At 38.3% G+C, this 15,848-nt stretch overlaps 1 protein-coding gene across 1 annotated transcript in view; it reads right to left on the reverse strand.

The window, feature by feature from the left end:
• mrps5 (mitochondrial ribosomal protein S5) overlaps positions 1–8,562 on the reverse strand; it is a 31,789-nt gene extending 23,227 nt beyond the window's left edge. Inside the window, exons 1-5 of the mRNA XM_044373329.1 lie at positions 8,464–8,562; positions 6,771–6,923; positions 3,997–4,122; positions 2,767–2,880; positions 2,069–2,188 (exon numbers count right to left, since the gene is read on the reverse strand). Coding sequence (XP_044229264.1) covers positions 2,069–2,188; positions 2,767–2,880; positions 3,997–4,122; positions 6,771–6,923; positions 8,464–8,512 — 562 coding nt within the window. The 5' untranslated portion in view covers positions 8,513–8,562. The remainder of the gene's footprint in view (positions 1–2,068; positions 2,189–2,766; positions 2,881–3,996; positions 4,123–6,770; positions 6,924–8,463) is intronic.
• Positions 8,563–15,848: the final 7,286 nt, after the last annotated feature.

Genomic DNA, 15,848 nt, shown 5'->3' on the forward strand with positions numbered 1-15,848 from the left:
AGCACCAAAATATATAAATTAACAAGCTAGCTAACTTTTATCAGTGCTTAAAAAAGACTAAAATGTCAACAGTTTTGATTGACTAAAACTACTAAATAGAGTTTTCTTCAACTAAGAAAAGACTAAAATGCCCAGACTTTTAGTCGACTAAAACTTGACAAACCCCCCCAAAAAAACAGGATGAGGTTGACTAAATATGATAAAAACTGACAAGGACATCTGACACAGGACTGAGACTAAATTAAAAAATAGCTGACAAAAGTAACACTAATGTGAGGCAAGCGAATAAGAGACTGAATACAAGAAGACGGAGCAAGAAGCAAGAAAATGTGCTCTGCGAGTCCAGGAGAGCCTCGTCCCTCATCTGTCAGCACTTTGAGGTAAATGTGTTGAAATCAATTCTGACAGCAAAGGTTTAAACATGTAATAAGACTGGGAATAAGAGGCCGACAGCTCCATCAGAGAGTCAGCTGGAATTAACCAGCTGTGTTCTTCAGTGTTTGTAATGAAGGGTTGATTAGGCAGCAGAGAAAGTTTACAATACAAATTTCATATTATCAGATGTATCTGTTTATATGCCTACAAAATTATAGTATTCGTCCACATTACTGATAGAAAAAAATCTGAAACTGCTTTTAGATTTTCATGCAACGCTCAAACGTGTCCACTGAGACCGAGAAATTCATTCATTTCTACATACTTTTCTAGTTAAGTTTTGAGAATGGAGTGTTCAGCATTAGAAAAATTATAAAATTAAATTTACTTAAAAAATAATTTTGACTTGCCAAACACAGTTGTAACCAATATCAATAATGGTCCAAGGTCTGTTTTTCCTATTAAACCATAGTCAGAGATGCCAATTTTTGTTTCTGTCTGCAGTTTTGAAGTTATGCTGAGTAATTATCTAATCAAGCTTAGCTCAAATACTTTCAGATTAAGTCCGTGCAGTCATAAATTTCGGGGTGCATGCAGATGGTGTGCGCTTGTGGATATGCGCACGCAGACCCTTGCAGTCGAACTAAGAACATAAATTGGCTTTCATTAGACAAAGCACAGCCAGGATAGCATTCTCATACCCAGAGAGCAACAGAAAAAAATCTCTCACATAAGCTTATATATTCATGTTGAATAAAAACAAAAGAAGGGTGATATCATCCTCTGGGATGTGAATGTTTGATTCAGGTCAGAATTAATACAGCCAAAAAAAGAGACGAGGAAGAGTAATGACAGAAAAGAGGGAGGATAGCAGAGGAAAGAGAAACAGAGACAGAGAGGGAAGGAAAGATGTAGAACAGAGAGAAAGACATTGCCGGGGATAGTGACAGAAAAAGAACAAAGGAAAGACTGAGCAGGGAAAAAAAATGAAAACCGTAGAGACACAGAGAGAGAAAGATGTCTTTCTAAATTCGGAAATTGTCCCACTTGACACTTTGGTCGAATCCTCATCTTCATCAGTCCTAATGGGCGCCCATACTGGCCTGTCACTCTCTTTCTCTCACACACAATCACTCAGAGCAGCCTACACCCCTTATTATTCCTCTATTGCTTCATCCATCTCTTCTTTTTTCTCCATCACTACAGAGACATCATTGTGCTGGAGCTGATGTACTGTAGACCACAAAAATCTAACTATGAGTCAGGGGTGTGGAGATCTGATGCGGTGACCACGAGGATTGTGATTGGTCGTTGAACATTAGTACGGATTATTGATATCAAAGACAACATGGAGGAAGTGAAAGAAGGATTCAGTAATCTTCTCCTTGTCAGTAACATTAGACAGATGTACATATTGTGATCTAGTGAAGCCATTTTTTTTGTAAACTTTCTTCTCGACATCATGATTGCCGCCTTCTATCTCAACGTGAAGTGAATCATATGTTGCACAGATTGTAAAGCCCTTTGAGGCAAATGTGTGATTTCAGGCAATAGAAATAAAACTGACAGTTTACACATTCGCAAAAGTTAATCTACTACAGCACAGATTTAACACCTCAATGGAAAATTTTGCTAAACTGTCACAAAAACTCACACAAAAGCTTTGCAACGTTAATATGTCCCTGAAAGTTACCTCCATTGGGTCCAGGATCAGGGGGGCCCAAGCTGATGCCCCCCCAGGAGTTTCCCGTCCATCCTCTCTCCCTCTTCACCTTCATCTTCCTCCTCCTCTCCCATTCGTCCCTCTGACGCACTGCAGGAGAGACACGATATAACCGTCACACTGAAGCCCGGAGGAACATTCGGAGGCCACAGCGGACTCAAATATCAAATGTGCTATTTGTCATTGTCAAATTAACTGTGTAATTACTGTTAACAAATTAGATCACCGTGGAGACACATCGGCAGCCTCCGTGTCAACAGTGTTACCACATCTACCTCTGATTCTAAAAAATTGAGAGCTCATTTCCTATGCTGTTACTTCCTGCTAGCTCTTGAAAAGTTTGTTTTGCAGTAGACTGATTTCTCTTTGGCTTTGCTAAAAAAAGGTCATTGTGCAAAAAAACGAAGTGCAAAATACATCGGAGATCTTTTTATCATCTACTTTTGCTAAAAACTGAAAACTTTTGTTCTGTTTGCTCTGAAAAAAAACAGCAGCATCTTCTTGTTTTTTTTAAGGCAATTCAGCAGTTTTCCTCCCAATCTGACTCCAGTGGCTTCCAATGACAGCAGTGATATAATTTGATCACAGTAACTTGAATGTGTTCCTTAATTCATACAGATTTGTGGTGGTAAATGTATTTCGTATGAGATCGGTGTGTTTGTGTGTACCTAGTTCAGCTTGCACCTCCTGCTGCTCGCCTTCGCCTCTCCGACTCATGGTCTGCAGAGTCCCGTCCTTTAGCACCGGAGTGTTCAGACCAGGCCACAGAAAACCACCACGACCTGGGCGGCAGAGACGCAGAGAGAGAGAACAGAAAGAAACGACACATAGTAGGTCAATTCAGATAGAGACAGAGGGACTTCAAGGGTGCAAAAAAATAAAAGCGAACAGTAGTGACAGTGTTGGCTACAGGTTTGATTGAACAGCCTCCTACATGCAAAATCCACAGTCAAAACCTCCCCACAGGGAAAATAGTTAAGACTTATGTGAATTACATTTAAGACTTTTTAATACCTTCTATGTGTTTTTTGAGGCTTTTTACAACTTTTCAAGACCTGCAGACACTCTGTTTTTTCAAATCTCTATTTCTTATCCTTGAGATGGACAGCTAAGAGTGGAATAACATAAAATATACTTCCCATTTAAATAACACTGTAACAAAATCAACAAAGGCGATGCATAAATACATAATCTACCACAGATGTATATATAGTTGTGGGTGTCTGCAGGTTTCAGGGAGTTATCTGCCATCTGGAGATGATTTTTTTTGCTAAAAAGCTCCTGTGTCTGTCTTGAAAATCTCAGCTGGCAGCCGTCATATTATTACTTTGAACTGAGCTTCATGTTTGGTTTTCAGATGTTTTAAGAATCACATTTAAAACTTTTTAAAAACTATTTAGACATTTTCGATAATTGCACAGGTGGATTCCACCGCAGACAGATGAGCGGGGATGGTGAGAGATAAATTAGCGACAAAACAGTGTGTCACAGAGATGGAGAGTGAATGAAGACGGATAGATCCACTTAAAAGAAAAGTGAATAAAACAACGAAAAAGAGAAAAAAAAAAGCAGCAGGCAGAGACAGTGAAGGGTAATTCCTCTACCTACTAGAGCAGTGTAATAAATAAATCAGCTCTTACTAATGAATATTCTAGTGTGAGTGTGTCGTGTCCATCAGCTGCCTATTAACATTAGTTAGACAGAGCGGTGTCGACCTCTGACAGCAGAAGAGGAGAAATTTCTGGACTTCTGGTAAAAGATGAGACGAAGAAAACACCTACAGACGATTTTACAGATGGTTGTTCTGAAAAAAGGGGCTTTTAAAGACATGATGGCATCATTTGTTTTTCTCTAAGTGCAGGGAAGTCATGACAAACATCTGTCACATGATGTCTCACCTTCTCCGATGTTCTGTCCTCGGTTCAGGTCTCTCCTCAGTTTGCGTTTGGTCCTCTTCCCTCTGCCCTTCCTGGCTCCGGCCCCCGACTCCGCCAACACTCCTTTCCATAACTCCTCAGCTGTCACTGTAAACACACACACATATGCACAAACATAAACATGACAGCTCTGACAATCTGGCAAAAGTTTGACTTTTCTCCTTATTGTCTGTGTAAGAAAAGAAAATAAAGAGAAAAAGACGTCATTGTACCCAAAAACTACAGAAAAAATGAAGTCAAACTGAACTGATTCATGTAGATCTTGTCAAGTAGAGGTGCAGATTTAGAACTTGAAGTGGCGTCTCTATTTTCTCACCTGCTACACCTGCACAGCAGTGAGTTTAGCTCTAGTTTAGCATATCAAATTGTTTTATAGCAAAATTTTGTATCAGCAATTTCACGTAGAAAACTTAATTTAGGATTCCCATAAAGGCCAGCTTGTCTGTGAATGTATGGCCTCCGGGGGATGTAAAGGCGAGGAATTAAGATGTCTAAGAAGTGACATATGGGATCGCCTGGGGGACTGTAATTAAAATACAATAAACTCATAGTGTTTGCAAAGACCTGGCATCTATAGAGAATGTACTGGACCTGCAGTATATCCTCAGATTAACACCTATCTGAAAACTCTAGAGCATAAAAGTAGAATAACACGGCCAAAAACTCCCCTGAGAAATAAATATTAAATGGAGAGATTTAATCCCAGAGACAGAGTCAGTGGAGCACGATGGGTTGTTGGTGTCTGACGGTGTATTCCTGTGATCACAATGCAAACTGTGAGTGAGACATGCTGACAGACACAAAACACTTAATTGGTGGAGACATGCTGAGGCAGTGACTGAGAATGAAAAGATAAAGAAAAAAGAGGAGTCAGGGAGCCGCTGAGCATCGTGAGCGAGGTAGAGAGCAGACTGAGAGAGCGATAAAAGATAAATAGAGAGAGAGAGAGAGAAAGAGAGAGATGTTTTGACAGCTCTGTATGTGCCCATTTAAAATACTGTCATCACGCTGACACGCTGTCCAAACAAGCTCTGCTGACACGCACCTGCATGGAAAAATGACTGATCATACACTACATGGACAAAAGTATGTGGACACCCAGACATGACACCCATATGTGATTGTTGATTGGCCACTGATGTTGGGTGATGAGACCTGGTTCACAGTTCATCCTAAAGGTGAGGGACGGGGTTTAGATCAGGGCTCTGGACAGGCCACTTAAGCTCTTCTACACCAAACTCAGAAAACCGTTTCTTCATAGACTTGAGGAATTGTCAATTTGAAACAAGACACTGTTGCCACGAAGCTTGAAGCAAACTAGAGCTGCAAAAATAAATCAATTAGTTGATTGACAGACTATTCTGACAATAGATTAACTGTTTTAAAGAAAAAACAACACAATTCTCTGGTTCCAGCTTCTTAAATGGGAATATTTTCTGGTTTCTTTGAGTCCTCTATGATAAAAAACTGAACATCTTTCGGTTGTTGACTGTCGGTTGGGACAAAACAAGACATTTCAGGTTGAATCTTGGGCTTTAGAAAGTGGTGATCGACATTTTTCACCATTTTTCTGTAATTTTCAGCTAAAATATCTTTGTATGCTGTAGCAACAAAGAGGAACCGATTTCCTATGATTTTACACACCAAAGTTTGTGTACAGGTCTTGTGAAAAAAGGTGTATAACGCCTTTTGTTGTTCCACGTGGAGCTGGGTGCAGTCTGACAAGGTTGGGGTTGAAGACTATAAGTTTGAAAATTTAAAAAACATGGGGGGGGGGTGTATGGAGACCTCTACAGCATGCATCTCTGCTTGAGGCTTGCAGCTTGAGGCTGCATTAGCCAATACTAGCATAACGCACCCAAATCTCTGACTTAACTGTCAGCAGTCGAGTTGCATTCTGGGTAATGTAGGTGCCAAATTTAATAAGAAAGAAGAATGTGTGGAACAAAAAAAAAAAAAAAAAAAACACATCCATTTTGTTTTTTTTAAACTGTCCCAAACATACATACTGTACACATTTCAATCATTACACCCAATATAGGAAAGCAATACTAAATCTTTTAAGATCTCCCTTCAGCGAAGAAAAAGAGCTGAGCCCAAACCATATAAAACAGCTCCAGACCAAAAGCACATAAAAGTGAGAGGACATGAGTGTCCATATACTTTTAACTATATAGTGTATTTATTTATTATCAGTAAAAGCAAAGCAAAGACAAAGAGAGAGAGTGAACCAACAGCATCTGTGACACTAATCATTAAGTTTAAAGGGGAATTTTACAGCAGCTGAAAATGTTGTTTTTGCTGACATCTGGTAGTTTAACTTCTCATCTTGCTGCGGTGATGTAAAAGTGTACTGAAGTGTCTGTTAGTACACCATGACATCACTGCTGAGTGTGATTAAAGGTGCAACAGAGCACAAATCCGCCCAAAACTAACCATACATGTCAAAACATTTTGATACTAAAAATCAGAAATGCTGTTTATTTGTTCTTTATGTAAGAATAAACTGAGCTGCTGCTGAGACATTTATACTATTTTATGCATATTTAATACCCAAAAAACATCAACAGAACTGTTTTGATTGCAACAACAAAACAATACATCTCTCATTTGACCAAAACTTGTAGGTGCACTTATAAAACAAAGCATGCATAAAAGGATATTAAGCGGCTTCTGTCTGTGACTGACAAATACAGAGACAGATGGCTTCAGAAATAATCTTTTTTTATACTTACACTTGTTGAAGAAGCTGCCATGTCTGGTTTGCTGCCATGCTGTTGCAGGGACCAGCGGAAGTGCTGGGTTTCTTTGGAGAGAGGTAGCAGAGGCTCGACTGGTCCACTGGGACGCCTGAACTGCTCCCCCTATGGTGCGCAGTGGTGCTGCACCTGAATGAGGGAGACATCCACCAAAGCAAAGCAGATGTATGAATTATCTGTGTAACATCAAGCAAGTTAAACATACAAAGACACAGCTGCTAAAACATCAAGACAACAGCTAACATCTGGCTAGACCTCCATGTGTATGCTGCAGCTGAAAAGGTAAAAACTGTTACATCACGAGGATACTGACTTTTCATTAATGATTCACAAGTCATCATGAACATCAGCCACATCTCAGGTTCTACTCATGGTTCCCACAATTTTCAACCTGTAATAAAGTGCTTTCCAAACTTTTTGGCTTGTGATCCCTTAAAACAAGTAGAGGTCGGGCCCCTCCAAAGGGTCACCATATAAATTTGAGGGGTCATGAGATGATGAATGGGAGAGGAAAGAAGAAAAAACAAAGTTCTGATACACAAATCTGTTTTCAGTTTTTGGACTTTTTCTCTAATCATTGGTTTTTGGTGAAATATTGGATCATTTGAACATTTATTGAATTGAAACCATGTGAGAAGTTTAGAGGGAAAAATCACTATTTGGTGGAGCTGTTAACAACTCATAGACATCTGAAATGTGACCTCGACTACACACTGCTTTTTGTAAGACGTCAAAAGCCAAAAAGGTTGGAAACCACTGGTTTCATCTTTAACAATGAGTTGTATTTTAAAAGCTTGTTCTATTATCCACTGTGTCAAGAGTAGAAAGCACGATATTTCCCTCTGAAATGTAGTAGAGTGGAACTATAAAGTAGCATCAAATGAAAATACTCAAGTAAAGTACAAGTACCAAAAAACTGTGCTTACATAAAGTACTTGCGTATACATTACGTACTTAATTACTTTCCATTTGTGACCCATTGCGAGCTGTTGTGTGTAACTATGAGTTGCCCTGTTGTATTGAATATGCTCTTAATACGGTCTTTAAAAATAATATAATTTGTGTAATATACATTATTTATTCAGCTCCTCTGTCTTGTTGATAATCCTGCTGCCCCTCAGCTAAATAACCATGCTGTCGTATCTCACAGTAGAAAGCAGTAAAAGTTGAGATTTTCCCGAAGTACAGTAATGTTCCGGTTGATAGTATGCAAGCCGAACTAAAGTGTGAACCCAAATAGTACAGAAAAAGTCTTTAGTTATTTTCTCACACGCGTATATATTTAATAATATGCAGGATAACATTTAATTGAATAAATTTTATATAGTGTTTGGTGGGAGAAATACACAGACGCATCACTTCAAGGCTACTTCAGGGTCATTTTCCATTTACAATAAACCAGCATCGTGTTAATCACCAATACTAACATTTCCATGATTTAAATGAAATGTTTTTATTTATCTGCATGTATTAAAAACACGTGACTGTACTGTAATTAAATGTGTTGTCCAGACATGACAGAAATGACAGGCTTGTCCCGGGTCAATAAACAGAACTGACCGCGACCAAAAAGCCACATTTGCAAACATAAACACAGCAGATATAATCCAATATAAACACTGGACTCCTTTAATTAAGCCGAGGAAGATAAGAAAGAGAAATAATTCACCTCTGACTGTGATGCGGAGGGCACAGCACAACCTGACGGACGCCGCCATGTTGGGATCCTGACTGAGAGGGGTCCTTGCGAGGACAACAAGGCGTCTGACGTCTGCCTGTTTAAAAACCGGAAAATAAAAATTGTCACGATTTATTGGTGATTCTATCTGACCTCACTTTTAATTACTTTGCAAATGTATTGTTTGGACTCACTGTGAGCTTTACAAGATATTTATTTAACTGTTTTTGTTTGTTTGTTTGTTTTGTTTTGTTATTAAAAATTTTTTTTGTATTACAAACTTTAGTACCCCTGGCATGGGCAAGAAAAAACTGTAGATCTGGGTAGTAGTAGTTGCAGTAGAAGTGTTTTGTGCAGTTTGTCCAACTTTTTTTACGTTTTGTTTTTTTAATTCATTTATTCCCTGAGATGAATTGAGTTGGTGGGATATACAGTAGGCTCTATTATGCACAATTTTGTCATGTACAACTTTCAATTGTTGGGGATTTTTGTGCAACTTCTACTTCTACTTCTTGTGTTATATAATCATACTATCACACTAAAGGCTTAAAACTAAAGGCTTACACTTTGACAATATAAATAATATATTTTATATATACAATAAAATCCTAATAAACTTAGTTTATTTTTCTAAATAAAGTTGCATGATGCTAACCCATTTGGAGCCACATGGACACAGTTGCTGAGTTGAGTCATTTAATAATAAAGGATTTAAAGTATAGTAATTATGTGACATTAAAAATACAATACAGCAAATATCCTTCCTCTTTCCATCCTCCTCTGCTAATATTCTCATCTTCCTCCAACATCATTAATTTTTCTCCCTCTCGTTCTCATTTCCTGTTTAACAATACATAACATCACCTCCTGTTCCTCACTAAAACAGTGCTGCTGTTACTGCAGGCTCTGTCTTAGGATAAAGATCAGTGACACACAAATACATGCAAACACACACACTCACTATTTCTTTTTCTTTACTTTTCTTTGTCCTACAGTATCTTTATGTTCAGGATTTATTCGAATATATGTCTGTGTGTTACTACATGTAAGGCATGTCTTAATAGACAGTGCTTACATTTGTATGCAGTATGTTGTGTATACCTGCATGTATTGAATGATACTTAAATAAGTAATTTGTTTTGCTCTGTGTATTGTGAATATTTTTGCAGGCATGTCATTTTCAGGGCCAGATTAACACACTAGGGGTCCTCAGGGCAAAAACAAGCTCCTGCTTCGGAGGCTACGTGAACAAACAATAGGGTAAGATTTCACTTCTTTTTCTTGTACTTTTTCCAAATGTTAACTTCTCAGTTAATATAATAGCAGTATATACAGTAAATGACAGAAAATCACAAATAGCATGTTACGGCCCCTTTAAATCTAATTAGTCAATAATGCAAGCGTTGCCCTGAGGCTCCTCTCATTTCAGTATTGTAATTTAGTGATGAAGTTTGTGGTCTAGTTTACAAATTAAATTACCACAAATTAATTGCCTTAAGGTGAATCTGGAGTCTTTGAGGCCCCTGATAGTCTGGGGACCGGGGGCAGTTAGCTGCTTGGACCAAGTTTTAATCCAGCCTTGTTGTTTATGACAGAATAAATCAAAGTAAACAATTCCTTTATACTCTTTGAATGCCTTCATTTCTGTATTTATGTTTAAATAGCCCAACAAATGTGTGTGTCTAAAAAGAGCAACAGAGTTGTGACACTTGAACATACAAACATGTCATTTGTATGTTCACACATGGATGTGGTGAGTTCCTGCACAGTGCGCTCACACTCACACAGCTGTCTCTTTGCGTGTGCAGCAGACCACCAATCAGCACCTCCAGCCTTCGGACATGATTGCCATGCAGCAGAGTGGCTGATAATTATCCACTGTATGTCTCTCAATTTCACCTTATTCAAGATCATTTCCTCAACATTTTAGCCATTTTCCCCCGATATATTGGGGATCTGCAATCAAAGAGCTGCTGAAGAAAGGACAGCTGCCCAGCTGTGTGACAGCAGGAGGTGGGAGTTGCTGTTGAAAGAATCAATGCATTTCATACAGTAAATTTTCTCCCAAATAATTGCCCCATAATGACAGCTTCATCTATGGTTTTATGTAAAGGAATGAGTCACTCTTCTTGGCTTTGTGCAGTAGCGCGCGGAGGAGTGCAGAGATGGAAAATATTTTAAAGAGAGTTAAACACAGTGCTGCTGGAGTTTAGTGTAAGTCAAGTCAAAGTAAGAGAAGTTTGTCTAGAAAATACAGATGTGTGTTTCATTAAGGAATCGTTGGTGATACAGGTTGGTTTCTGCCACTGTTGAGTGGGGTGTTTCAAGCCAGAGGGGTCAGCTGTTTGTTTGGAGTATTAGATTGATTGAGATTATATAGAGATGTAAAGTTGGTGGATTTATTGTGGATGTCCAGAGTCCTGTATAAGACAGTTCTGTGTGTATATAATCAGTCTTAGGTGACTGGCAGTTGGAGCACTTCCAAGACTTGGATGGACATAAATCACCAGTGCAGAAGATGAGCAACAGTGTCAGAAAGTACCTGGTTCTTTGATAAAAAGTCAAAAGTACAAACTTGTGTCTACAGCCATACAAATCTCTGGGAGGCTGTAAGGTGTGTTCAGACATCAAAGCTAATTTTCCCCTCGCATCATTCGTGTGTGTTGCGCTGGAACATTTGTGTTTATTCACCCCAAACAGCCAATGCACCAACTGTCGTCAGTGCACGGGTGTTATCCACTTAATTGAATTATTGTAAAATGTAGGTTAAATGTTGACCCTCTTTGTTGCTTCTGTTATCACATAAAATGATAACTCATCTTTTTTGGAACTGTACCTTTAGTCAGACTTCTTGGTATGACCTTAATCTTTTTTTGGCCTCTTGTCTCTCTCTTTCCTCTCATCGCTCCACGTATAAGAGGCAGATTCATAAAGTTCCAGGATACATGCAAACTTTTCACTTAAGTTGAAACATTTTGAACTGGCACAGATATCTTTTTATGCAATTGTGCCTCCTCTAAAGTTCACTTTGCGTTCTGTCTGAACACACCATTAGGCATTGAGAACAAAATGAGAGCATCGGAATGCTAACATGCCGATGTTTAGCAGGTATAATGTTTTCCATCAAAGTTTAGGATGCTAGCATGCTGGCTATATCCAAAAGCATTGTTGAAGACGTTTTGTTTCTCATTCAAAACACTTCTTCAGTTCTGACTGGCCGGGAGTCCCAGGTATTTAACCTCTCTAGGGTTGTTTACACATTCATTGTCAACAGGAATGAAAGGTGAAACATCTTTAAGAATCTACAACAAGTCCAGTTGCTCCTGACTCAACGCTTTTGGATATATCATGATGTGGATGACATATATGCTATGTCTTCCCAGATATTTAGCATGCTAACATTTACTAATTAAAACTCAGTAGAGAAGAGGCTGATGGGAATGTCTAGTTTTGTTGGGAACAATCTTCTGGAAATCAGTAACATAATTGTTGAGATATTTTGTTGGATAAATGAAAGTTTTGACCTGCTGGTGGCACTAGATGGAACTTCATGGGATCCACAAAGTCATTATCTTCTGGGGACCATGAATGTCTGTACAAAATCTCATAACAATCCATCCAATAGATGTTGAGATATTTCAGTCTGGTCCCCAGTGTTGCACTGACCAACACTGCATTTCCTGTTTGTTCGTTACATCTACATAAAAATATGACTACATACACTATACACTTAGATGTCGGCACAGTTTTAGATAAATAGATTCAAATTAAAAATGGCAACAAAAAAGCCATTGCTTTAGTGATACACTGTTACAAAATGAGCGTGAGAAGGAGCAAGACAAACATACTGTAGAGAGACTGAGAGAAGAAAATGTAACATAATGCAACACATTAGAAATATGCCAATCTACTCAAATAGTTTTGAAAAAAGCTTTTTAAATGAAGCTCTGACTCAGCTGACCTGAGGAGGAGGCTGCTCCATAATGCTGGAGCTAAAACTGTAAAAGCACAGCTTTCCTTTGAGCCTTGATGGCAGAACATTTAACAGCTGTTGGTGAGCAGATCTGAGAAGTATATGGAGGTGAAAGATCAGAGTGTGAGTGCGAATGGGAATGAAAGATAGAGATAGAAATGATGGAGTTTACAATGATAAAAGGACATAGTTTTGTCCTTTAATTTTTAAGTGGTAATTCTTAAATTACTCATTTTGATCTCATTTCAGTCTGTTGCTAAGTTCTCATACTTGTAGTGTTTTACTGCTTTTTCCAGAGATCAAAAAAGGTTGATCTGGATGAGTTTCTTCGTGTTTTCAACCATGTAGGCTACTGCTGCACATGCTACTTTCACAATTTGTAGCCCTAAAACCTGGAGGGATTTGAAAAGTAGGCTACTCGCTCGATTTCCAGTGCTTTCGCAGAAAACAAGGCTTAAAATTTGTAAATCACATCAATTTATATGCAAAGAACATATTTTGAAGCAGTGTGTTGATTTGTGGGGATAATGTTGAACAGAAACTCTGATTATCTGTCTTTGTTGCATACAGGTCTTACTTTACTTTAATCATGCATAAATTCCACTGGAAATTGCTTGCGAATAATAACAAAACAAACAAACAAATTACATAAAAACCCTGAAATAACTCACGCTGCAAAAACACATAATCTCTAAACTGCTGTACTGAACAGATGAGACATAAAAAAAACGGAAAACGGTATGTTTTCCTGTGTGGGAAAGAAAACAAAAAGACAAAAATAAAAGAAAAAAACAACCCCCCCAAAAAACAGTAAAATACTTATTGAGCTCAATACAGTTTAAAGAGCTGTTAAATCAACCACAGAGCAGGAAAACAGACATGTTTTTGCATAAAAGTTTGATGGTAGACACAAAGGCGTAGATTTGAGTTGAATAGAGACACAAATGTGGGGTGGAATACATCAAGGATGAATGAGGGAAAGTAATAATAACTTTGCTTCATGCATTGAAACATAAATATATAGCAAAAACCACAACAAACACAATTATACATAGCAAGATAACATCCTTTATCTCTTTCTTTTTATGACACACATTACACACAAGGAGCTCACACACACAAACATCATTTTAAAAGTTTAACTGCTGGATACAAGATGTCTCATACTTCACTAAAAATTCATTCTCATGTGCACTGAAGGTTTCACGTTTCCACATATCACTCTTGTGTAAGTTGAATACTGGACCATGATTGGCTCTGAACCAGTCGTGATGTCACAAATCCTGCTCATAGGCCCACCCCTTACAGTCAGGTTTTTGATGAGCACGGAGAAATTCTCCGCCTACAGCAGCTGAACATGAAAACAACATACATCATTCTGCACAGTGACGCTCAAACATCCAACTGAAGCAACAAGGAGAAAAACACATTTATGAGTGGAGGGGGGACTTCAAGGCTAATACACATGATATCATTACAGTTGAGTTTATACAACACAACACATCAAATTCTTTTTGGCCCTGGAGACTGACATACAACACTTTTACTGCATCCCAGCCACTCATTCTAGTTAAATATTTCATCAAATACTGTCTGTAACTGTAACTCAAATGACTAGCTTTCCTGAAAAACAGTAGGGACGTGTATCCCACCCATCCCTATGCAAATCTACATCTGTAGATAGATATTTAAAAACATTTATTTGTGATGATGTCAAACTATCAGGCTGCTAATGGAATCTGTTTATATGTTTATTTACATTGTGTGACATTAAGTGCATCTGTATTTAATTCCACTGAAACCTCAGGAACTGACCTTTCAATTAAGTAGTGACACACCAACAAAAAAAGAACAAAAGCGCAAACCAGCAGGAGAAAGACACAAAAAGAGACAGACAGTTAAAAGAAAGTGAGCTGAAGGCTTCTCCCAGAGGAGTTGCCTTTAGGTCATCTTAACCTGATGTGGATCAATACTGTAACTCCCTGCTGTCCCCTCTCTGGCATGTCCTCTTCATCTCGTGCTCCTCCTCTTCTCTCCTCACACAGACAGGACAGGACGGGACAGGAGAGAAGGGGAGCTGACACCATACTGGCTTAAACTGTACAATCCAATAACTGTCACCGAATCCTTCCTGTCTCTGTTTTAATCTCCTTGTTTCAGCAGATATTATTGCCACAGGGTGCTTGGGCAAAAGATGTAAAATCAATCCTAAACTTTTCTCAATGAGAGCTTGTTTTTAGGTCAGCAAATCTTAACTAACTTAGAAATACCTGAGTTTTTGGAAACTATGTACACTAATATCGGATAAAAACAGGATTTCAAACCATATAATAGCTTATAGGGAAGCTACAGTACATATTTGAGCTTGCTGCTGCTGTTACAGCCTTCCAGTTTCCCCATTTTTAGCATTTAAAGTCCCCCTCCCCTCAAAAATGTGTTTTGCTTATTGTTTCTTCAGTTGGATGTTATATGCAGGATGATGACTTTTAAAGCAGGTAACTGAAGTTTTGGTGCACTTTATTAGATTAACTGAGCCAATAAGTGTAACCAATAAAGTCTGCCTCAGTTTGAGCCTCTAAACAATATTTCAGTTACCTTGTTTGTGACTGAAGTGGATTAAACAGGGGAGAAAAAAAAACTGTGTTTCACAGAAAAAAAAAAAACAGGTGGTCCTGATGTTTTTGTTCACTCACTGCATAAGCAAGCAGCAGTCCAAAGTTATTTAGTTTAATTTTGCTTTGGATGCAAAATGGGTAGTAATTTTGGTGACTTCTCACAGAGGTGATGTTTGCAGGGATTCAGACAAGAGCTGTGAGTGGAAAGAATGTGGTTTAATTTCCTTTCAAACACATTTTCTGCGAACTGTGAAATTACTTTACATGAGTTTAGACCATTGTTGTTTTTTTCTTTTTGTTTGTCTTCCATGTTATTGTCTGTTCCTTTTGTCAGTTCCTTGCTAGCCATTTTGGCTGTCCTTCATACAAAGCGCTGATGAATCCATCTCTTTCCCTACAACACCTTCTTTTTCCTTCTTTCTTGTCTTTAAAGTTTAACAGACAGAAAAGGTTCAGAACTTCTTACATAGATCGTGAATTATGCAGCCAACTCTGCGCTTGATGAAAAATTTACCGTGTGAGACATTATGTAATATTAATTGTTATAGATGTTGTAGCGCAAGAGAGAAACTATAGCATTGTAAAGAAAAGATAAGAGGTGGAGATAAACAAGGGGGCATGAGAGAGGTTGATTTGTGACGAAGATAAGGCAAAGAGGAAGAAATATGACGGATAAAGAAGGGAAGGGCAAGAGCAGTGGAAAGGGAGGATAGTGAAAACCATAATGCGAGATAATAAGATCATAAGATGATGAACACTGGAAAGGATTGAAAAGGAGGAGCAGAAAT

The sequence above is a fragment of the Thunnus albacares genome, chromosome 14 (genome assembly GCF_914725855.1).
Source record: "Thunnus albacares chromosome 14, fThuAlb1.1, whole genome shotgun sequence".
NCBI lineage: Eukaryota > Metazoa > Chordata > Actinopteri > Scombriformes > Scombridae > Thunnus > Thunnus albacares.